General features: G+C 36.2%; 1 protein-coding gene across 1 annotated transcript in view; it reads left to right on the top strand.

The window, feature by feature from the left end:
• The window catches only part of CNTNAP4 (contactin associated protein family member 4), a 238273-nt gene that overhangs the window by 124123 nt on the left and 89528 nt on the right, over positions 1 to 24622 (top strand). The window contains exon 4 of the mRNA XM_075526550.1: positions 21803 to 21950. Coding sequence (XP_075382665.1) covers positions 21803 to 21950 — 148 coding nt within the window. The remainder of the gene's footprint in view (positions 1 to 21802; positions 21951 to 24622) is intronic.

Below are 24622 nucleotides of genomic sequence, written 5' to 3'. Positions count from 1 at the left end.
ATTTGAAGAAAGATGACATTTCTGAATGTTGATCCTCAATCCAGTAAGGTCTAGAAAGTGACTTACTAAGAATATAAGCTACCAGGAGACTTTACAGGAGATCCTGGTCAGACAAAAAGCCTGGAAAAAAAGCATGTCATAAAAGTTATGTAGCAGCCTAGCCCTCTGTGGCTGCAGCATCAGGTGGGAGCAGCTTTTTGTTTGGGGATAGAGGGGTCTGTCTCTTGAAGAAACCTTGTTAAAACAGCAGAAACCTTGATAAAACCTTTCTTTATTCTTATATCTCTAAAGCAACATGTAGTAGACCTGTAATGCAACAGCAGTTTACCTCTGTTGTGCAAGGGAGCTAGCTACAAACCTCAAGGAAGATTATTACATCTAGTAGGATTCTATGGAATTTTTTTTAATTAGCTCTTAAAGATGTTCTCAGCATTCTGCACAGTAGGTCTAAGTGGGGATTTCATGGGGTATCCCCAAACTTAGAGCCAAGCATTCAGCAATTTGGACTGAGTGGTAAAGGGGGGCTACACCAGAGTCAGTTACAAGATCCTTTACTGGGCAATGGATATTTTCACTTATTTCCAATGATTAACAACTATATACTTTCATTTGTTAAAATTATTTTGATAATAAGCTACTCTATTGCCATTTTTTATGATACTCTTCTCTTAAGCCTCTGTTGTGTTACACACATGTACATGCACAGATATGTGCAGATAGGAACAGACTTCTGCTGCAGAAATTTCTCTCTAGATCTTTAGCAGCTAAAAGCTCTCAGAGCCGCCTCAGATCTTAGGAGCAAGTGTCAGATAGAAAGATTTTATTTATCCATCAAATATGATGGTGAGGAGTAATTATTTTTGGGCACTGGCTATCAAGGTTACAGGAGGGAAAGCAGGTCGTGTAAGTGGAGATCATGTTGAATTACTTCTATTAGATTTTTTTTTTCTTTCTGTATTATTGCACATGCAAATTTGTAAATTCAGTCTGAAATAAAAGTTCTTTTTTATTATTTGTCACTGTCCAAATATCCAGCCATGCCAACAACATAAACAATACAGCACATTATCTCATAGATGGTCCATGTTCAAAAAGCAACTTTCATAACCTTTATCTGTATATAACAAATAAACTGCAGAATAATAAAGTCTGTTTGTGCTTCATGTTCATTTATCAGTGTCAGTCATCCCAGCTCCTAATTATGGTACTAGAATTTTTTTATTGCCTGTGGCAGAACCATTTTCTCCTCAATTTCCTTTCCGTGTCTTCTACCTCTTCAGCAAGATGAGTAAGACTCCTGTTTTACAGTCCTGTGTATGCTAAAAGATGAGCAGTAGATAGACTTCCAATTTCTAGAATGGCCCTCCTTCTATGAGAGATGCTAATTTAAATCTCTTTCTTTACCAACTAATGAGAAAAGACCAGGCAGACTGGCAGGCAGGATGATCACATAAGCTTTTTTAGATATGACAGAGGTCTGAAGAAGTCTTGTGCATTCCTAGTGATTATTGCTCCGGTAAGATTCCCCTTAGGATAAGAATTTGCACAGACTAATGACAGATAAAATTTCATACAGACTTAATAACAAACCAAGTGAGTATATGTACTGAAAGCAGAGTCTGAAAAATTCAAAGTTCTTTTTTTAAATTTATTTTTCAGTTCTGAGTTTCAGTTAATAATATTTTAGAATAAATAAATAAATATAGAAATACACATATATCTTAAGAAAACCCACGTTTTAAGTTATCCTATGTAGCTTAAAATAACAAAAGTATTAGAAAAATGGTAACTTATTTTAAGAGTTGCATGAAAAAAATTACTTAATACCTACTAAATTCATGTTTGTGATGAAGTCCTATACATCCATTATTGTATTGTGTGCCTCTTGCTTGTTTTTTTTTTTTTAATGTGTATTTATTCAAAATGTTTATGGGGAATACATTTTAAAGACATTTACCAAACTATGTGACATTGTTTATAAACATATTTTTTCAGTGGCTTCTTACCTTATGGTGTGAAAAAAAATGAATTTACCAAGTATGACATTTGTTAATATTTTAAATACAACATGAATGACAATTTCCGTTTAAAAGTATTAGAAATCTTTTAGTCACTGTCTTATACGAAGATAATTTGAAATGTAGTTTGATAGCTGAGGAATGATTTCTGTATTCTGACAGATCTAAAAGTATATATACAATTGATACCGTATTAAATTGTTGTGTCCTTTTCCTGTACTTATTTTGACATCAGTTCTGATTGCCAAGATGTTAATTTGCCAAGCAGAAACAGTCTCCTTTTATAATTAGCTTGATCCTTGATTTATTCAATGTTGACAATGGTTTTTGGGAGCAAACAATTCTTTGTTTCAAAGAGAAGGTACCTCTTATAAGGACCATGGTATATTACAGAATGAAATCAGTACTGGTTTACTCCAACACTTGACAGTCATTAGAATAATAATTTTAAAAAAGTACATAACGTAGCTGTCATGGAGTAAGAACTGACAAATTTTTAAAATAAATTAGATACCAAGAGTTGTAAACTTAGGTCTTGAGAATGACTGAGTTGACTTCTGTGGGCACTTCCAACAGCTTTGAGTGGATCACTCACTATCAGACGGACTGCCTGCATGAAGTCATAAAGTGTTTTCACCTCTTTCCTTTCCTAGACTGTTCTTCCACCTCTAGTATTTGTAAAACACACCAGTAAAATAGTCTTTAATTGTTCTGTTAATGATATTGTATTACTATCTAGAAGTTACTTAACATCTGCACTCTTGGAACTCAAAGGCAATCATTCATATTTGTGTTGCTGAATTGTGGTCAGGCAACTTCTTGCTTGATCTTTGTCTTGATTTAATTTCCAGATCTGGGTCTTCCTTAGGAAATAGAATGGAGTTTCCACTGTAGCACAAACATACTGAAATTCACTGATCAAAGGCAAGGAATAAGCTGTCCTCCTCTGTAGTGATAAAATGGTTTTTAAAACTGCGTTCACTGAAGCACACCCGTGGTCACATAGCAGTAATGCCCTCCTTATTTCTTTTTGCTCAGTTGAAATAAAAATACTAAACAAGCTTAAGCACTTGCTGTCCTTAACAGTGAATTGTGAATTAAACTGTACGTGCTTAGTGTCAATTGTAAACGGAAGAGAAAACAGTCCTCAGCATTTGTCTGATGCAACCTGTATTTATAAAGTGCATTAAGAATACTTTTACCAATATGCATCTCTGCAACTTTATGTTTCCTTCATTCTGGTGAGGAACAGTTTTTAGACAGATTTTAGTGTTTGTTATACGAATCATATGATAATTTGGTTTGGTTTTTTTTCAAGAACCCCTACAGGAGATTAAAAAAAAAAAAAAAAGAGGATCCTGCTACTACAATTCAAATTTAGATTTGTATCTGAATTCCTCCATGTTCTCAGATAGATAGATCTCAGTTTGAATGCATTTCAAGAGGATTCCAGCATCAGTTTATCTGTTTAGATGCATTGTTTTCTCTAGGTATATAAGACTGATTCTCCAGTCCCTTCTGCCTTGCACATATTCTTTTCCAGATGCACAGAGTAGGTAGAGATGATTAGCAAACTAGAATTATCCACTTGAGACAGATTTATTTATACCCACTCTACAACACCAATGTGCACCAAAACCGGTTTAAACATGTTGCAATGTAAGCAAGATCCATTAGGTTGAAATATTACTAAAAGTCTAAGGCAGTAAAAATCTATATTCACATACTTTCCTACAGACTATTTCAGCTTTCTATACATCTGAAAATCATATAAAATCGCTATTAAAATTAGTTCGAAATTAAATCTCGTGTCACAAATTTATAGGCAAAGAACTAACATTCTTATTGTCAAGATTCTTGTAGAAGAAAAGAGGATTTTATGGAGCTGTAAGTTCCACAAACAATGTCTGCATTAAAAAAATAAAGAAAAAAAAACTTAGTAAAATTCTAATTTTTCTCACTATTTAGTTATTTCTTTCTTTTCCTACCCTACAGAAAGGCATGATATGCCATCCATCCCCAATTTTGGTTTAAAGAATGGGTTTAGGAACAGTTTCAGTGCACTGTGGAATGGTACTGTTTCTCTTAGAAAAGCTATTCCCACACGGTCTGTTTAGAATATCTAAATTAATGAAATAAAAATCAATATCAAGAGTACACTTGAACAAAGAAAAATTTAGCTGGGGAGGTGTGACCACCCATGTACCTGTAGCCATTTGATTACAATTTCTAGTTTTGCAATGCACAAATTACTCTCACTGCCTCTCATTCTTTAAGCTTTGTCATAAATGTTAGACATAAAAGATATTAAATATTCTGGAAATTATGGTAATAGAAGCTGGCAGCACATGTACTTCAGCAGAGCTGTGTAACTTTGATTTTGTCTCACAAACATGTTGCTGGCATGAGAGCCTTCCTCTAGGGGCATCATGTTGAGCAAGTGAAAAGAGAATTTGTTGGTGCTTTCATTCAAGGAGGATCATTTTTCATATAAAGAACCATACTTCATGTTGATCAAGCCTCTTCAATGACACTTTATCCAGGCAGTTAATTATTGAAAGAAAATAGTAGAACGTCTAGATGTAATGTCTTGTAGGGTGGACTTTGCAATCAATACAAGCCCCCACCTACTACAAACATTTTTCTCACTGGTCTGTATTTTAGCTTTAACCCTTGCTGACAGATGTATACATAGAGATGCAATTAAATGGTTGTTATGATTACATAAACTAAAGAGATTAGCATGACAAGTTGCCAGCGCTATTCCCATATATTCATCACCTCCACTGAAGAGGCACAGTTATGGTTACTTGTCATGTCCTCTAAATGGAATTTATGCCCATTTACCCAATGTAAGGTCTGATTCCTGATTATTAGAGTTGAAAACCCTTGAAAGACCCTTGAAATCTCAAATTGAGTGCTATGTCCATCCTGCTGTAATGAAGACATGTTCATATACTTGTGTATTCTTACCCTGGACTTCTTGTGATGCATTTCTCACTTGCTATAACACCATTAGCATGATGAGCTAGATTTGAGTAATATTTCCAGTAACACTAGGGAGTATAAAGCAAATACTTAAATACCTACCTTTGAGATAAATCAACACCAGTATAAGTTACAAGCAGTATGTCATTTGACATGACTGCATTCTGTATTTTTAAACTTGGGATACAGCAATAGGGACAATTGAAGTCAAAACATTATCAGCTCCTAATGCAATTTGCTTCTTTTTTTTTTTTTTAGTAAACAGGCAAGATAAAGTAAAAAGTTCTGTAGAGGAGAAATTATTAGTGTTCAATGAGGCTGATCTCTTTTAGCTTTTCTACACAAAGTAATGTATCAGAATTATTGTTAATACTGTACTGTACCTTACATTCCTTCTACTTTCCACCAGATAGCCTGTTATGAAGAAAGCTGGTGACCATCACTGATGTGTCTTCAGGCTACGAACCATATGTCATATTATCCCTCTGATCAGTGGAGTTATTCAAATTCATATCTGCAAAGAAACTGTGTCATAGTCTAAGAAACGAAGGCATACGTGGTACAATAGGTTTGATCTGCACATACATCACAGGGTGGACAACTCTTAAGCAGTAGCCACAAAGATTAAAACAGTCTTCTCTCATCTCTATTTGGAGATCTAATTTCATGATGTTTCTGCAGAGACCTCTGTTTTATTCTCTCTTTCCCCACTTTGTGGGCAGCCAACTCACTCTCTGCCTGCCCTTCCCATAGCTGATGGGCACAGCCGTCTCAATCATTTCTCCTTTCCCTTTCACAATCATGTAATTTGATGAGGTCTGCAGGTGTGTCCTTTCTGTTCCCAGTCCATCATGTGTTCTTGATTGCTTCTATTGCATGCCATATTTGCTAGTCACTTGTATTTGTTAGTCATTTATTTGTATTTAAAAGCACAGGAGTACAGGAAAGGCTGAACTACCATTATTTTGCTGCTTAGGGTATCCAAATCTGCTGGTTAGACAAATACAAAGACACGAAATTTCCATGTGGCAAATACCTAGGAACTTGGTATTATTCCATTCACTAGTTAAAAAATCCTACTGTGGCTTTTAGGACACATCCCCTGAGCACAAGAGAGCACTCTAGGAAATGTTCCTAAGTGATCTAGCATGTTTACAGTGCAGGCTTGACAGATATCCTGGTTACGGGTTCTCTGCATTACATTTCTGAGGCATCAGATGCCTGCTAGGGCAGTAGTATGCCTGTAAGTACACTAGCTATTAAACATACTTAAGTCTCTCATGCTGTGGGGTTTTTTTGCTTCTTTTTTAAAAAGAACAGAAGATACAAATTACTCTTATTTTCTGTTTAATATGAGCAAATACTTGTGTTTGTGCCTTGTTCTGTGTCTTATCCTATGTGCATCATGTAGGATAAAGATATTAAGATACGAGTCGTAAGTCTAGAAAGAGATATAATTGCAGCTGATGGCATGAAACCTTCCAGTCTTCACTGAAGCCTGGATTGAGAATGTCTCTGTTATGGTTTGACCCCAGCCAGCAACTAAGCACCACACAGCCAATCGCTCACTCCCCCCACAGTGGGAAGGGGGGGAGAATCGGGAGGGCAGAAGTGAGAAAACTCGTGGGTTGAGATAAAAACAGTTTAATAGGTAAAGCAGAAGCTACACACAAGCAAAGCAAAATAAGGAATTCATTCACTACCTCCCATTGGCAGGCAGGTGTTCAGCCATCTCCAGGAAAGCAGGGCTCCATCACATGTAACAGTTACTTGGGAAGACAAATGCCATCACTCCAAATGTCCCCCCTTCCTTCTTCTCCCCCCAGCTTTTATTGCTGAGCATGATGTCATATGGTATAGGATATCCCTCTGGTCAATTGAGGTCAGTTGGCCCAGCTGTGTCCCCTCCAAACTTTTTGTGCACGCCCAGCCTACTCGCTGGTGGGCAGTGTGAGGAGCAAAAAAGATCTTGATGCTGTGTAAGCACTGCTGAGCAGTGACTAAAACATCCCTGTATTATCAATACTGTTTCCAGCACAAATCCAAAACATAGCCCAATAGAAGCTACTATGAAGAAAATTAACTCTATCCCAGACAAACTAACACACTCTTCCAGCTACTTGCAGATTCTTCCCCAAACTTAGAAAAGTCTTTCTTTCTCCTCCCTCCCCCCTCCCCCCCAAATAAATTAGTAATATTATTTGAATCTATTCTGCTAAAATAGGCTACAACAAAAGGATTCCTGGGAGGCCAAGTGACCTTTTCCTAAAGTTTATACCATTTTATTCCACAGATCCAGACTGCTTTCTTTTGAAAACCTTTCCTTACTTTGTTTAATTCAAATTTCTACACCTCTTTTCTGCTGCTCTGCATTTCCATCTGGGCTCCAAATAGAATCACTACAAAACAGCATCTCACGCTGTTACCACCTTCAGTGCTGATAGAGGATTTCTCATTAGTGCTAACAGCTCACTACTTTGGGTTACTTTAACTGCTTGCCTCTGATTTTGAAGACAGAACTTTATTTTTATTTTGTATCCTCATGAATAGCTAAGTTCTGCACTTGTGAGTGGAACATGACTTTGCTCCATGATGTCTCTGTCTCTGTACTTACATTGCAGGTGTTTTTAAGCACCACGTTCTCTGCATTGAACTCTACCAAGAAAGTGTGTTCCCCAGTTAGCTTTTTCATGTTGTGTTCAAGACTCTTAAGAGGCTACAACACATGTCAAAGTTATAAATCAAATCGATCATGAAATATGAACCTTATTGAAATGCTTGTGTCTGTTTCTTGTGAATGCAAAAAAAATTATTTGATTTTATTAGATCAAATGAAAAGATGAAATATGGCAGGAAGTAAATTCTGTAGAATCTGATTCTGTAGAATCATAGAATATGAAATGTTTTCTTTCACGCAGTAATCTTTCTTTATTCATAATCAGAAGGAAGTTATCATAGTCTCCTGATACCTAACTTAAATTGTTTTTTGGGTTTTTGTTTGGGTTTGTTTTTTTGTTTTTTTTTAATCCTCCAAGAAGGACATAATAGTTCCAAGAATCCAAATAATCCTCCGAGAACAGAAATAATTTCAACCTGACAATTTCACAACTTCTAATTAAAGCTATGAAGATAGTGAAGGTAGCTCAAAATGCATTTTCAGAGACTTCATCCAAACACCAAATGCTTCCTATATCAATCTAGCCATGTTTTTCACACCAAAGTGATGTAGTCTTGCTGCCTACAACACAGAAGGAAGAGGACTTGATGAAAATGAAAGCCTTACATAGACATAGTAAACCTGTTGGAAATAGAAAATTTGTTGAAAAAAATTACATATTGAAGTTACATGGGGGAGAATATGATGCTGCTCATCTGCTTAATCCTTTGTATTTAGTTACATTAGGCAAGTGGTAAGTTTTAACCTTTATTTTTATCTGAATGATCATTTCAATGCCTGTATCAGCTAGGTATAGCTCTGATTTCACTTTGCCTTTGGTTTCTATAAAAGTCCATTAAGTAGTCTTAGACTATTTCAATGCAGGTATAAAAGTGGTCAGCTAGAAGTTTGATTAACTAGATGAGGGATAGTTAGAGAATGTAATCGGGAAACTTGAATTTGGGGATCATCATGTTGTGCCATCTATTTTCAGTGTGACTACTGTGAATGCTGATATTTCTGGAAAACTGAACCTCTGCTTTTGTACTCCAAATGTTCTAAACAGGAAATATTTTACACATTGGATTTAATTTTTCCTAGTCACTGGTAACTACTTCTGAATGCAACCTTAATACACATTTGCTGAACATTTCTGCTAAAATTTAATACAGAATTAGTATTAGTATACAGAAAGTTCTTTGAGCCTTATTGTTTACAGTCTATCTGAAAAGCAAGCCTCTTCAGTGAGTTTCTCTGGGGTTTCATTTCACAGTATCTTTCAACAGGGTAAAGAAAGCAACATGGAAGCTGCTTGCTTTTGAAAGGTTTTCTTATAACCAGAATGGCAAGCACTATGGAAAAAGAAAAGTTATAACTTGCCACTGAAGTTTTTGGTGAGAAGGGTGAAATATTTGACTGACTTGGAAGTTGTAGCAACATAGGAAACTGATTATCATTATGTTAACTTGGTGTGTTATACACTATTGTGAGTCCGTAATGATGAGTTACAGAAGAATTCATATATAGGCATTTCTGTAAAGTTAGAAATGGTGAAACTTCATATATGAAAAGCCACAGAAATAAATTTAGGAGGAAGCCTTTTTATTGAACTCTTTTATTGTCTATGACCCTCAGGACATAAAAGGTATAAAGCATTTGCTCTGCCATTTTGTGTTGCATAGTTAATGAGGTTTCCTTCCTTTCTTTCTGGTCATTTAATTTCATTTCAGAACGAAGTGTGAAATTGTATGCAAAGGAATGTTACACTGTAATATTAAGACAGTTTTTTTATATTGCTTTGAGCAAACAGGATTCCCACGTACTGTTTTGACATTTCAGTAGACACAGTGCTGTTGCATCATAGCTATTTTAGTTATAAATTACCTGAATCACCTTTATGTATTATTTCTTTCTGGTACTGTCTGTGCTATGCTATCTGCTGTGGAAGTATAATCATGAATCCTGATTCCTACCTAAATTTCATATAATGAGAAATATACCATCCTCCAAAATTTTACAATTTTTAACAAGTAAGCATGTGGAATAAACAGGTTAAATAGCTTACTGCTCTTTGAAAACATTTCATAACATTTATGGAGCTTATTATTTCTAAGTATGCAAACATATTTGATTTGACACTCAACATTAAATACCATTAGTAAAACATTTCTTTACCCAGCACAGTTGTGGTTAAACTTTAAACTGATTTGAAAGTAGAAAGGACAGTTACACTGTAGCTCAGATTCAAAATTTGATGTGTTCATATTTTACAGATTGCTTCAAATGGATTTATTAAAAAAAAAAGAAGTGAAAATAAATTATCATAACACTTCCATTAAAAAATACTTTGGTTGTTACCCTTGGAGATCATCACAGTTACCTTTAGAATATCAGAATCCAAATTCATGGACTACAGTTCCATATTTTCAAAAGTGTATTTATATTCATTTCAGATAAAAAAATTAGCCAATCTTTGAAAGTCGTTGAGGATAAAGATTGTTTAGAATTTCAGTAATACTATTATGAAACACATTCACATTTTCAATTTTCAGGGAATATCAGTGAGGTACATGTGCTTACATATTAATAAATAAAGCATAGTAGTTTCATAACTACATATTGGGAATTAGTAAAGAAGAGCTGTTATGACCATTTTTTAGAGGAGGATTAACAAACCTCAATGTTGTGCCCAGTTGTGTTAATACAAGGGCTCCCTCCAATGGTGACAAGTTACTTCACATACAAATATTGCTACGTATGGACGAATGAAAGAGGAAATAAGGTAGATGGAAGAATTCAAAAAAGTAGTTGTCTCTGGTGGTTTACATGAAGATATTTTTAATGCATACATTAGTCCCTACACCATGACATCTAGACAATGAAATACCTTTTCATTTCAGATCTGCTGAATATGAAAAAAAAAGAAAGAAAACAGACACTTTTTATTAACCACATTTCCAAAGGAGCGTAGCTAACTGATGACAGACCTCTGCTGGCTAGCAATAGGCATTCAAGGGCCCTAGATTCATACCGTACTTACACACTCCTGCAATGCTGTTGAGTAAATGGGGTATCCAACTGCTGCTGCTGCAAAAAGAAACAAAACCCACAAAATTTTGTTAGCTTATTTTTTAATTTAAAATCTTCCTCTTCTACATGAATATGAAAGCAAACTGTTTCAAATTTTTTTTCTCGAAAAGAAAACAAAATAAAATGAAAAAAAAACCAAAAACAAAAACAGAAAGACAGAAGGAGTCTCTAGTTCTGAGTCCATTCACAAATGTCAGTTGTCACCTCTGATAAATTACCTGGTAAGTGCAGTCTCATCCTCTCTTTATCTCCTACTTCTGCAGCTGTTCTCTTATGTAAAGGTATGCTGATATTCCATTCACACAGTGAAAGGCAAGAAAAAGAAAGAAACATGACATAATATCCCAGTGAATAAAACAGTCACCCAATGTGAAGAAAAACCAGAAAGAGAGAGAATGAAAGAATATTGGTACAGTTTACCCCAGTATCCTGTTTCTGACTGACACTGACAGAATGCTGTAAGAACAGCGTGAGGTTTTAGGGAATGCTCATCAGGTATGGTCTTCAAGCCAATTGTGATTCATGGCTTACTACTTCCCAGGAAGAGAGATTGGTAAAGATGACAGAAGTGGTGCAAAACTGCACCACCATCGCCAACAGCACACACCAGAAAATCCAAATTGTTTAGTGTTAAGATCAGGATTGAAATAAGAAGTCCGAAGAGGAAAGATAGGCCCAGCATTTTTACAAAAGAAAAAAAAAAATTGGGCAAAGGAAAGAGAAGGGAGAAGAGAGGACTGAAAAGAGAATATTTCACATGGTCAAACATCAACTTAATATTCAGAAAGTATTGAAAGAACATGTATCTCTGAGGGGTGGTTTGTGTATCAAATTTTTGGTGCACTCCCTTGCATTGCATTGGAGATGTTAACACTGTTAGTCCCCACAGCACGGAGGAGGTGGACCTGGAGGTCTGAGCCTCACAGGGGTTCCACTAGGATTTCAGTCTGGTGTCACATTATGAACCTCTGGTTTTTTTGCCTCCCACCACCTGGCTGAAAAAAAGTCCATACAAAAAATCCGTTTTATAAAATGAAACCAAATATCACAGAATCACAAAATGGTTGAAGCTGAAGGAAGGACCTCTGGAGGTCATCTGGTCTAACTCCCCTAGCACGGGCAGGGTCACCAAGAGCAGTTTGCCCAAGAAAATGTCCAGAGGGCTTTTGAAGATCTCCAAAGATGGAGACTCCACAACCTCTTAGGGCAACCTGTTCCAGGTCTCTGGAAAAAAAAATTCTTTACAGTAAAAAGTTTTTCTTATGTTCAGACAGAACTTTCTGTGTTTGAGTTTGTGCCCACTGCCTCTTGTCCTATCATGGGACACCACTAGAAAGAGCCTGGCTCCATCTTCTTTATGTCCTCCTTTCAAGTATTTATATACATTGATAATATCCCCTCTAACCCTCATCTTCTGTGTGCTGAACAGCTCTCTCAGCTTTTCATCCTCTGGGTGATGCTCCAGTTCCTTCATCATCTTTGTGGCCCTTTCCTGGACTCTCTCCAGTATGTCCATTTCTGTCTTGTACTGGGAAGCCCGCAACTGCACACAGTACTCCAGGTGTGGCCTCACCAGTGCTGAATAAATGGGAATGATCCCATCCCACCACCTGCTGGCAATACTTTGTCTAATTCAGCCAAGGATATCATTAGATTTCTTTGCAATAATGACACATTGCTGGCTCATGTTTAATTTGGTGACTTTGTGCGTCCCTGTGCTGAATGTCATGAGGTTCCTGTTGGTCTGTTTCTCCAGCTTGTTGAGGATGGAAGCACAACACTCTGGTTTATCAGGCACTCCTCCACGCTTTGATGTCACCAGGAAATTTGCAGAAAGTGTACTCTGTCTCATCATCCAGATCATTAATGAAGATAATAAACAGGATTGGATCCAGTATTGACCCCTGGTGTACACCACTTGATAATGGGCTCCACATAGATTTCATGCCACTGGTCACCACCCTCAGGGCCCAACTGTTCAGCCAGTTTTCAAATATGACAGAATGCAAATCAACAGTGGAGTCTACGCTTTTACTATACTTGTGTACAATAGCCAAGTATTTCTTTTGCATCTGGTTAGAGTAACTAGTAACTTTTATAGCCACAAGTGTTAGAAAACTCTAACAACCCCATAGTTCTTCTTTCATATATTCTATTTAGGCATTCAGTTCTGTTTTGAGGTTCAATACATCACTGTCAGGAAAACTGATGGAGTTAAAAAAGTCTGTCAAAAAGCCACAGATGAGAAACTTTTTATAAGAAGGATGGCACTAACAGCAGTATGCAGCCTGTCCATCTGATTGCTGCATCATTTTACTACAGTAGAATAACATGTTCAAAATTATTTGGATAATATTATATTGATATTAATATGTTACTTAGCATTAGCATTACTAGGCTTGGTTTACAGAGTAAAGAAATGAGACTGTTGACAGGATACCTAGCATGGAGATTCTATGGAGATGTTTTCGACTAAGAAAAAGTAGTTTCTGAATTTCACCTTTTACTTATATTGAAGCTTGTGATATTCACTTTTTAATAAAAATAACAGGGACAACAGTCATTCTGCTTTCATGTTACCACTGCCATAGAGGAAATTGCAGTGATTTAAGTCTAGGAGGTGGGAGATAGAGTTTTATATAGACATCTGACCAGCTATTTCACAGTGTGCTGAACATTTAACCTGCTTTTTTCTAAATTTTCCTATCTGAGAACTGGTGATAATGACAACTACTTTTTTCAAGTGTTTTGACATTTATAGAGGTCTCATTAATTTCAATAGTTGTTGTTTTCTTGCTTCTTTCTGTTGCCTAAAATGTGTTTGTAAATGCTTTTAGTTCAGGCTGTTTCAAGATTATGCGTCTCCTTTTTAGTTAATATTATAAGTGAAACATAGATTCACTGCTTACATAAACCTAAGTACCCAAGTGACTTTTTTAAGAAGATATTGTCAGCAAACAAAGTACAAAAGTAGAATGAAAAATAATTTGGTATAAAATACAATCCAGTTATTGGCTGAAAGTATGTCATGGCTTGCTGATTCCATTATTTTGTTTGATGTTTAAATAATTTGGCTTAACTTGGTTTCGATGTTTAGCTGTCTGTCGTGGTTTAACCCCAGCCGGCAACTAAGCACCACACAGCCAATTGCTCACTCCCTGCCAGTGGAATGAGGGAGAGAATTGTAAGGGTAAAAGTGAGAAAACTCGCGGGCTGAGATAAAGACAGTTTAGCAAAAGCCGCGAACACAAGCAAAGCAAAACAAGGAATTCATTCACTATTTCCCATCAGCAGGCAGGTGTTCAGCCATCTCCAGGAAAACAGGGTTCCATCACGTGTAACAGTTCCTTGGGAATACAAATGCCATCACTCCAAACATCCCCCGTTTGTTCTTCTTCGTCCAGCTTTATATACTGAGCAAGACGTCAACTGGTATGGAATATCCCTGTGGTCAGTTGAGGTCAGCTGTCCTGGCTGCGTCCTCTCCCATCTTCTTGTGCACCCCCAGCTTACTTGCTGGTGGGGTGGTGTGAGAAGCAGAAAAGGCCTTGACTCCGTGTAAGTGCTGCTCAGCAATAACTGAAACATCTCTATGTTATCAACACTGTTTTCAGCACAAATCAAAACCATAGCCCCATACTAGCTACTATGAAGAAAATTAACTCTACCCCAGCCAAAACCAGCACACTCTCCTTTAGCACTTTTAGGTGGATGATAGATCTAGTTTGCAAGTCTTTGGGAAGAAGTTCATTTTAAACTATGCTCAAAAAAGGGAATTGTAAAAGGAACAATTTATCTTTACAGGTTTGTAGAGAAACTGAGTGTAGTTGATGTATATTATAGAGGAATTCCACTGGTCAGACCAATCTTCTTGCCGGCCATTTTAATTGTATGATGTATTCCTGCATCCTTCACTGCCTGTTGTCTTTTATGTTGTGAATTTTAGGATTTTTTTGCTATTTAAAAGCTGGAAAACATCCGAACCCTCCTATGGTGCTACAATTTTTCACTATTAAAAAAAAGAAATAGTTTAAAGAAGTTAAGAAGCATGAATAGGTAAATGACAGGACCATGTAACAGGACATGGCTATGAGCTAGGTAATATAAACATGAATATAAGGAGCTTAAGTTTTAAATCTAAGAAGAAATATCAGCAGACAGCAAAGAGGATTAGGTCACAGTCATACTGGTCAACCAACCAGTTTAATGCAGTAAAGCATTCCCCCCAATGTGCTGTCATAAACAGTAAAAGTTAGTACAGGAGGGAACTGATACCTTGTTCTGGAGTGTTTTGGAGAAGTCTTTTGGATACTGAATAATTTGAAATAACTAGCTATATGTAGTAGCTAGAGTTTTATTTCTTCAAAATACATCCACTCTTTTCCTGCTTTTCATCATAGTGCATGAGAATAATTCACCTTGAGGTGTTCTAGAATGAGCAGAGACACAGTTTAGTAACTTCTTATGAAGGGAAGCTATATGAGATAACTACGCACAATGTCATCTTTAATTAAATAAATTACGTTTCTGCATTTCTAGCTCATCATGTATAAGACTATTAGTACTGCAGTTGCAAAATAAATGGTGTTTTGAAACATTCTGAAGAGCGCTCAATAGTCCATTTTTGCTATCTGTAACTTTAATAGCACTCAGAGATGGCTAGTAATTAAATGAGAGATTTGTATTCCTCTTGGTAAGTGAAATGATTTTCTATAAGAAAAAACCAGTAATATTTTCAATGCTGAAAGCTATAAAATTCAAATTCGGAACTCTTGATCTAAAAGTAGAATAAGTTATATTGTAATGGCAAATTCTACAGCACAATGAATTAAGAGATATTTACAATATAATATTGAACGGTATTTCTTAAAACATTCTTAATGGACTGCAAAAACACTAAGTAGAAAATATAATTATAGATGAAGTAGTCTTTGAAATATCTTATTTTAGAGGATTTTTTAAAATTAATTTTGTTTATTTTTTGTTTTTCAAATAACATTGTGTTCAAATGGAATTGTACTTTGTGAATCCCATCGCTCAAGTTTATAATATTAAATGATGAAATTAGTATTCCGCAAACATTTGAAATCTTTTAAGCAAGCACATTAGAAATATGTATATAATAAAAAACCTAACAAAAAACAAACAAAAAAGTAAGCAAGCCCAAACTCCATTTTAACTAAGGAAGATGATAGATTGAGGGAACCACTGCATGAAAGGGTAAACATAGTATCTTTTGCAAGACATCAATATATCTGACAGTAATTAGTCATGGTTGCAGCACAGCAGTGATATTAAGATCCCTCCGCTGTTTTGCTTGGAAATCATGTTATTGCTATAGTTGATCAAATATTTTTCTTTTGACCATAGCATTTGTCAGATGATGTGCACAATGTGCAGGCATCAGAACTTGCCAGGTAGAGTATGCTCCTACGGAAACAGCAGAAGATGTTACAAGCAGTGGACATTGACTGGAACAAAAATTTATGATGGTTTTCTACCCAGTTTTTTTCCTATCTGGTCTATATTAATCATGTTGTCATTAGTATAGACTATCATTTACAAAAGAGGTTATGATGAGTTAATTTTATGAATATGTGCAACTGTCGTGTGTTTTTGTCAATTTAAGATTACTCTAATAGAGTTCAACTGTATCTTCAAACAATTCAGAGACAAGACTTGATGAAAAATACAGTGAGTACTTATGGCACAGGGCTCCTCACTAAGACTCCATTGCTAATATTTTATAGCCAACAGATCTGTCAGGTTTTGCATAAATCATTGATTATCAGCAATAAAGCCCTAACAATCTTTGATCATTTTATCTATGCAATCATTTTCTCCTAGCCATAATTCCAATCTGGAGATCAAGTAAAGGAGGCAGTTGTCTGGTACGGTGTTTTCTGGTTAGGGTGAAGGACATTCACATTCATTTTTTCACTTTAACCAAACAGTTCACATCTGTTGACTTTCAGGACCAACTTCAAAAGACTAATAAATTCCCACAGTGGTAATAGGATGAGAAGGAAGAAACTGAATGTTTGGATTCTTGTGCAGTGAATATTTTGTTGACATTGATGTTAACTGTACCGTGTGCTAGGTTAATCTGAATAGACACTGCTTTTGTTACTGAGAAGTAAATAGTTAAACTACTATATGAACTTGGATATAGCTTAGAAGTTATGGGAGAAAATAATTTATTTTGAACTCCCTTAGTTCTCAGAATAACTCAAGATGGGTTAATCCTTCAGCATTATTAGAGTAGTTTGAATTATGTTCTAAGATGAATAAATTTCCAGTAGCTTACTGGGATTTCTGTTCCCTTCCTGAAAACCCCTGGCACTAATATCAACTACAGTTTTGGTGTGTGTCATAAGCAGAAAGACTTGTACAGGCAGTTTGACTTGACAGTGTCTCCAAAGCATAACCATTAATGTGCAATAACCACAAGTATTTTATAGGAACAGCTCTTAGTTACTTCACGCTGATTTTGTCAACTGTTTTTGCTGGTTTTGGTAGTAGTATTCACAAAACACACAATGAAGCTCAGACCCTTCTTGAGGTACACTTGTACCTCACTGCTAAACTTCCTCTTCTGACAAAACTCTCCAGGTTGGGGTCCTGTTCCAGTTCTTGTCATTAAACATGAAATGAAAATTTGCATCTAAGTATACTTATTTAACATAGTAATATTTGTATTCAATATGAAGTAATACTTGTAATAAATATCGTAACATTTCTTATAATGGGTACACAATATATGTAAAAACATTGTGCATATTATTTAGTCCTATAGTATGTTTTACAGTATATGTATAGTATATTATACAGTAAAAGTTGCATTTGTAAATAAGTGTCATCTGTTCAGGTGATCTAAAACACGGCTCAATATACACAGTATGTGTCTCATACACAGCTTTACCTATGGAGGACTTTTTGACTGGCTGAGAAAGTTTTGGACATGATGTTGGTGTTATCCCTGGTCTAAAAATACATTTGCTTCTTAGATAGAGGATGCAGAGGGAAACAAAGAACTTCCTTTTTACCTTATCTTGATGTAAACTTACCTTTACAATTGTTCTGCGCTCGATGATGCCCTTCTAGACACAGGATTTAACTTTACTAATGCAGTCTTGTGTGATTTCTGATACCTTAATGAGCTGAATAATTCTGCCTTCAAAGCAGGGTTAAAATAGCTTGAGGTAAAGAAACTACAGCGTCAGAAATTGAATAGGAGGGTTAAAACAAGTTTGAGAGTAGGCCCTCATTTCAGGCTTCAGTACGGCACAGAGTACTTTTCCTTCATGAAATAAAATGGGCTGTGAAGAGCTATCTACTTAGACATCTATGTTGCTGCGTGCCCCTGCTACTGTTTAAGGCTAAACTGCAATATTGTGTTTCCATGTTTCAAAAACTGCATTCTTTGAGGAAGTTGGTATGTCTTCATGCTGTATATAAAGCAGTATAAATATAGTATCTGTAAGAGCATCAGCTAAGATTCAGTAGGCAGTTATAGTGGAGGGGGTAGCTTTACAACCCTATTAATATTTATGCAAACAATGCTTATTAGGTGTAACATTCATATTAACTGAGGGTCACATTGAGTCTTTTTAACCATCAGGTGCCTGTGTAGGTTGTGAGGACTCTGCATAATCTAGAATAATGGCATGTTCCCTTCGAGTGATTTGGCACGAATGAAATGATCTGAAGAGTCTGAAGAAGACAGGGGTGGGAGGAAGGAAGCTCATTATATGGTTATAATTGTGTGTTTAAAACGATTGCTGGATTGGACCATGAAACAGTAATTGCATTCTACTCTAAAGACAGGAGTGTATCTGTCACATTGAATATGCTTCTCCTCTAAAAACCCTACAAGCTACTTTCATAGGCTTTGGCTATGCCTTTAGTACTTGTAGTCTGGAGGAAAAGCTGTCTGATTGCCTCCTCTTTCTCTTCCTTGTGAAAAGGATTAAAACTGAAAAAAGCCCCAAACTATGTATTTTAACCTTTGGAGTGTTTAAAATCAAGCAATAAAGACCCATTTAATACTCAACTCAATTGATACACTTTAAAATGTGTTCTTTCCAGATAAAAGCTTTGTAAAATGACAGCTAAAAATATTGATTTCTAAAGTGACCATTCTGAATGGTTTAAGGAGTAGTTTGAATTACTTTTAAGCTGTTACTGAAGTCAAAAACAATTTTAAATTAAGAACACATGGCTTAATTATACCCTGCAGTAAAAAAAACAAGCAATACACATTCTGTACTCAAAACTTAACAACTAATTTTCATGAGGTGGCTGCCCTCTGAAAATGATTTTGGAAAAAATTTAAATCTTAATCGAACACTTCATTTGTTCACAGTACTTAAACTTCTGGGGCCTAGGTTCTGGTTCAGTCAACAAACTAATTGGCACTTTCATTGGCAGCTATATTTGTTACAGACTGCAAATAAGGATTTGAAGGGACAAGAGGTCTGGAAGGGCCTCATTGTCCAAATAGTAGCTGTTCTCCGGTGTTTGTTTTAGCATGTTTCCACCTTCACCCACTGTGATAGTGAAATTATAAAGCATGAAGCTGAAAGTGGTGTGGACATTCAGAGTTACTGTCATTGCTTGCTACCTGCTTAATAGGTTAGCTGTAATGAGCCCATTCACTAGTTGTTTTCTTTTCTGTTTTCTTTTCTTTTTTTTTTTTTCTATTGAATGTTCAGAGATTAGAATTTATTAAAATTTTACTAGTACAGGGGAGGGAAGGTGCAAAGATTTATGTACAGGAGGGTAAATAATGAAAGCAATGAAGCTCACCTCTGCTTCAAAAACTTATGGAAAGAGAAGCTGCATACCCAAAGATGTTGGTTTCTATGTACATCTGCAGTTGCAGCATCTACAGCTTGCCTTACAGCTATAGCAACAGTACTGTCCATATACCCAGAAACATGTAATCTTTTTAATTCTGTTCATCAAAATATTTCAGAGAGATATTTATGTCTAATTTATCAGATAATTAGATCCAAAATGTTTGAAGGAATTCTTTATGCTTCACATATCACAAACAGGCAACAAGAAAAGAAAACACACAACACCTGAACATGTAACGAACAAAATCAGAAGATATTCTCCAGTCTTTAGGATGCTAAAGTTCATGATTACAGCTCTTTAGATTTTTTACATTATTCTTTACATTTCTTTATGTTTCTTTATGTTTTCTTTATCTAAGAAAAGGGAAAGCAGTCTTATCAGGTAAATACTGCAAAAAAAAAAGTTTCTATGATAATCCTTTATTTTTTTGTCTCTCACCTGGGAAAAAAAGTTGAAATTTAGATTTTTGTCCACATCCATGGGCAAGGGAAAAGCAATGGATGTCATCTACCTGGACTTCTGTAAAGCCTTTGAGACAGTCCCCCCACAACATCCTTCTCTCTAAATTGGGGAGATATGGATTTGATGGGTGGACTGTTCAGTAGATAAGGAATTGGTTAAGGGTAGCGGTCAATGGCTCAATGTCCAGATGGAGATCAGTGATGAGTGGTGTCCTGTACAGGGGTCTGTACAGGGACCAGTGCTGTTCAATATTTTCATCAATGACATTGATAGCGAGATCAAGTGCACCCTCAGCAAGTTTGCAGATGACACCAAGCTGAGTGGTGCAGTTGACACGCCAGAAGGATGGGATGTCATCCAGAGGGACTTGGACAACCTGGAGAAGTAGGCCTGTGTGAACCTCATGAGGTTCAGCAAGGCCAAGTGTAGGGTCCTGCATCTGGGTCGGGGCAATCCTCGATTTCAATACAGGCTGGGGGATGTGATCGAGAGCAACCCTGTGGAAAAGGACTTGAGGGTACTGATGAATGAAAAGCTGGACATGAGCTGACAATGTATGCTTGCAGCCCAGAAGGCCAACCGTATCCTGGGCTGCATCAAAAGAAACATGGCCAGCAGGTTGAAGGAGGTGATTCTGCCCCTCTACTCTGCTCTGGTGAGACCTTACCTGGAGTACTGCATCCAGCTCTGGAGCCCTCAGCACAAGAAGGACATGAACCTGTTGGAGCAGGTGCAGAGGAGGGCCACAAAAATGATCAGAGGGATGGAACACCTCTCCTATGAGGACAGGCTGAGAGAGTTGGGTTGTTCAGCCTGGAGAAGAGAAAGCTGCAGGGAGACCTTATAGCAGCCTTTGAGTAATTAATTAAAGGGGGCCTATAGGAAAGGCAGGGACAGACTTTTTAGCAAGGCCTGTTGTGACAGGACAAGGAGTAATGGTTTTAAACTAAGGGAGGGCAGATTTAGGCTGGATTTAAGAAAGAAATTTTTTACAATGAGGGTGGTGAGGCACTGGAACAGGTTGCCCAGAAAGGTAGTGGAGGCCCCATCCCTGAAAGCATTCAAGGTCAGGTTGGATGGGACTCTGAGCAACCTGATCTAGTTAAAGACGTCCCTGCTCTTGCAGGGGGCTTGGACTAGATGACCTGTAAAGGTCCCTTCCAACCCAAAACATTCTATGATTCTATGATTCTATGATTTTTCTTTTGCAACAGAACACTGAATTATAATACTCTGCATTCTTTAGCTGGAAACTAGAGTCTGTCAGTATAAGAACTTTTTGGATTCAGCATACTACGCATCTAAAACACAGGTTTGCAATGAAATTTATCTAACGTTTTGGTAAAAGTAAATCATAGAGCTCACTCTGTTATCTTATAAAAGAGTATTTGATGGTACAATACACTGAAATGCTAGGATGTTCTACACATTTTGTGAAAGGAATATTTGGTTTTGAAATGTTTTATTGACTTAAATTTTAGAAGGTGTGAGATTTTTCAATGAGTGTGGTGTCAGTACTAAATGCGCAGATGACTTAACACTTGATCCAGAAGAATAGTCAAGATTGATTCAGTGGTTGTTCCTATGGAATTCACTGACAATTACATTCTATTCCTGTGCTTGACTGTTTGCCAGATGAGAGTATAAAATGAAATGATCAGCAATACTTTCATATATTTCTGTATTCAATACGGATGTGGCTGATCTCTTTTTCATTTTCTTCTAGGCCTTTTCTGGAAACACAAATGCAGACAGTGTCATATACTATAAGCTTCAGCATTCCATTAAAGCAAGGTTTCTTCGTTTCGTGCCTTTGGACTGGAATCCGAATGGCAGAATTGGAATGCGCATTGAAGTGTATGGATGCACATACAGTAAGTGTTTCGCTGAATCAGCTAAATGAAATGACTATTCATCATTGTCTTTTGCTACCTAAATTACACTACCTAAAGTAGATTTCTAAGCTTAAATTTAGTCTTGAATAAAACTGATTCAATAAGTTTATGTGCAGCCTTCACTATTTCTGCTTCATCTAACAATATGTGATGCTTATTTTCCAGTTCTTTCTGTGTTGGAATGAATCGTGTGGACATAATCCAATAACTAATTTACTGCAAACTTTTTTTTTTGGTAGTCTTAAAACCTGCATCTTAACATGGTATACTTTCTACCTGAAGGACAAAATGTGGAAAATGTTTGCAGTTTTAAATATATATGGTCTTGGTCCTGAGCCAATAAAAGTACAAGTAGATAGACCCAAAAATACACAATTGAAGGATACTTCAAAGTTGTTATATATTTAAGGGGTACTTATAGAATAATTTTTGTGTGATTAATAAAACATTAATAACTGATATAAGCATTTGGAAGACAAATGCGTAAGTGTTATGGTTGTATTGATCTGCTGGACAATGTAAATCTTCCTGTTGTTTTCCTGTTACAGTTCTTCATCCCTGGACTTTTTGAAAAATATTCTTCTTAGCAAGTTGTTTACTGCTTTTTATTCTCCACACCTTTTCTCCATGAGGGAAACAGAGTTTGTTTTAAGCAACCTCTTTAATTGCTTGTTTTAAATACTTTCATCTGTTGTTTTTTGTAGGACTTTTTTGTCAGTTTCTATGCTTAAGTTATGCTTTACACAGCTGATCTCTTCTGAATGCTCTCCATATATCTCTCTTCTAGTTCCATTCATTAGTATCTGACTTTAAACTGAACATCAGTAAAATACATCTTTGGGTTTTCTGTCTTAAACTTGGCTTTGTAAAATGAGTAAAAAACCATGAACCAAGGATATTGAAAATTTCAGCCTGGCTGCAGGAGATAGGTCACCTCAGAAATTAGGTAAACTACCCCATCCCAGAGAACAGACAGCTTATGCCAGGAGAAGGCTGTGAGAAACTAAAAACACACAGAATTCCTCAGTAACATCTGCCTGGAGACTGGAAACATTACTTATGTTTCCTAGAACAATCTAATAATACTGCTGTAACTCAGAAATGTGGCCAAGATTCAACTTAACCTCCACTGTTTTAAGTACCAGGACTACTAAAAGTTAAAAGTGGAGGCTGAACAGATGACTCTATCAATCTCAGCTGAAAGCTCATTTGAATCTCCCATTTGAAATCTCTTCTCGGTGGCACTTGATGAGAGTACATTCTTTCCTGTCCCTAAGCTTCACTGAAAGTCAATCAGCTTTGCTTCTTCCCAGTCGTTTACCTTGTGCATTCAACAATGTTTAATCCTTACTCAAAGTCTTGTTCTCAAACATTTCCAGACTGAAGAGCTGTCTTTTGTACATGCCTAAAATCCAGATTTTAATTACCTATGTTCACTATTGTAATTTTCTCTGCCACACCTTGCAAAGTATCTTATGGCTCTCTTCTGTGATATCCTTATTGCCATGCTGCCGATGGAAAATCTACAAGTTTAAAGGACAAAAAGAGGACGGTGTCCATGTTACTAAAGATAATAAAACTTATAGAATAAGCAGTTACACAGTTAAAATATTTTGTGTGTGGTCAGTAACTACTTTTGAGGAAGATTATGTATTTTTCTGTATTTTACTTATTTGGTACAGGATCAGCCCTATAGATAGACAGCTTATGGAAACAAATCAATGATAACTATCTTCTAAGATTAAGCTGAATTTAGAAGGAATATTTACTTCATCCATTACCCACTGTAAGGTAGTACATAAGGAACGTGCTAGTGTTAAAAATAGAGACTTTTTTTTAAGCTGGTTAAGATTTTCTCTGTATTAATGATGTTGTAAGTTCTTGAAATGCTTATTTTTTCTATCTATAAATGTTTTCATTCAAAATGAATTGCAGACTGTTTATTATCTTTTTATTTATTTTAAACATCTAGAATTACCATGTGCTTTTAGTAGTTCAATTCGGTGGTTGCTGTTGAAGATAAACCAGGTGATTATAGTCTTATAGTTCTAAAATATATTTAATAATTTGAAAGATGAATTCTTTCTCTCCAGTCTTTTCCTCCATTTATCAGACACATGCAGGACATGTAGTTATTGTTGCAGTAATTATGTCTGTCTCTTTCTGAATTGCTATGTACTTTTCCAGGCGGGACCAGAAAATAAAGCAAAGCAGAAATGCCAATGATACCTACTTTAACTTTAATTCACACTTTCTAGATTTCCCATTTTTCTTTCTTCCCTTCAGAGAGATCTCACTCATCTTATATTGTAAGAGTAAGCAACTCTCTTTCCATTTACCACCGAATACGAGAACTGTGTTCTGTGTTCAAGTGTAAATGCAGCAATTTCTTCCTTCAGTCTTATCTGTTGCAAATTACACAACTAAAATAAAACTGCAAGAATATGAAAAGTTGATCTCACTACTCCGTAAAGTGATACTGAAAAATGCATGTCTATTACATCCGAAAGAAGTCATTACTATCTTAGTTAGAAGAATAAGATATGAATACTACAGGACAACTGTTGGCACTATATTCAAGTTGCTGCTCTGCTGTCTTCCAGTCAAATAGCTGCTCTGAATAACTTAGCCTAGTATCCTCAGAACTGATG

This window comes from Mycteria americana, chromosome Z (assembly GCF_035582795.1).
Source record: "Mycteria americana isolate JAX WOST 10 ecotype Jacksonville Zoo and Gardens chromosome Z, USCA_MyAme_1.0, whole genome shotgun sequence".
NCBI classification, from domain to species: Eukaryota; Metazoa; Chordata; class Aves; order Ciconiiformes; family Ciconiidae; genus Mycteria; species Mycteria americana.
This window is presented reverse-complemented; position numbering and strand designations above follow the sequence as displayed.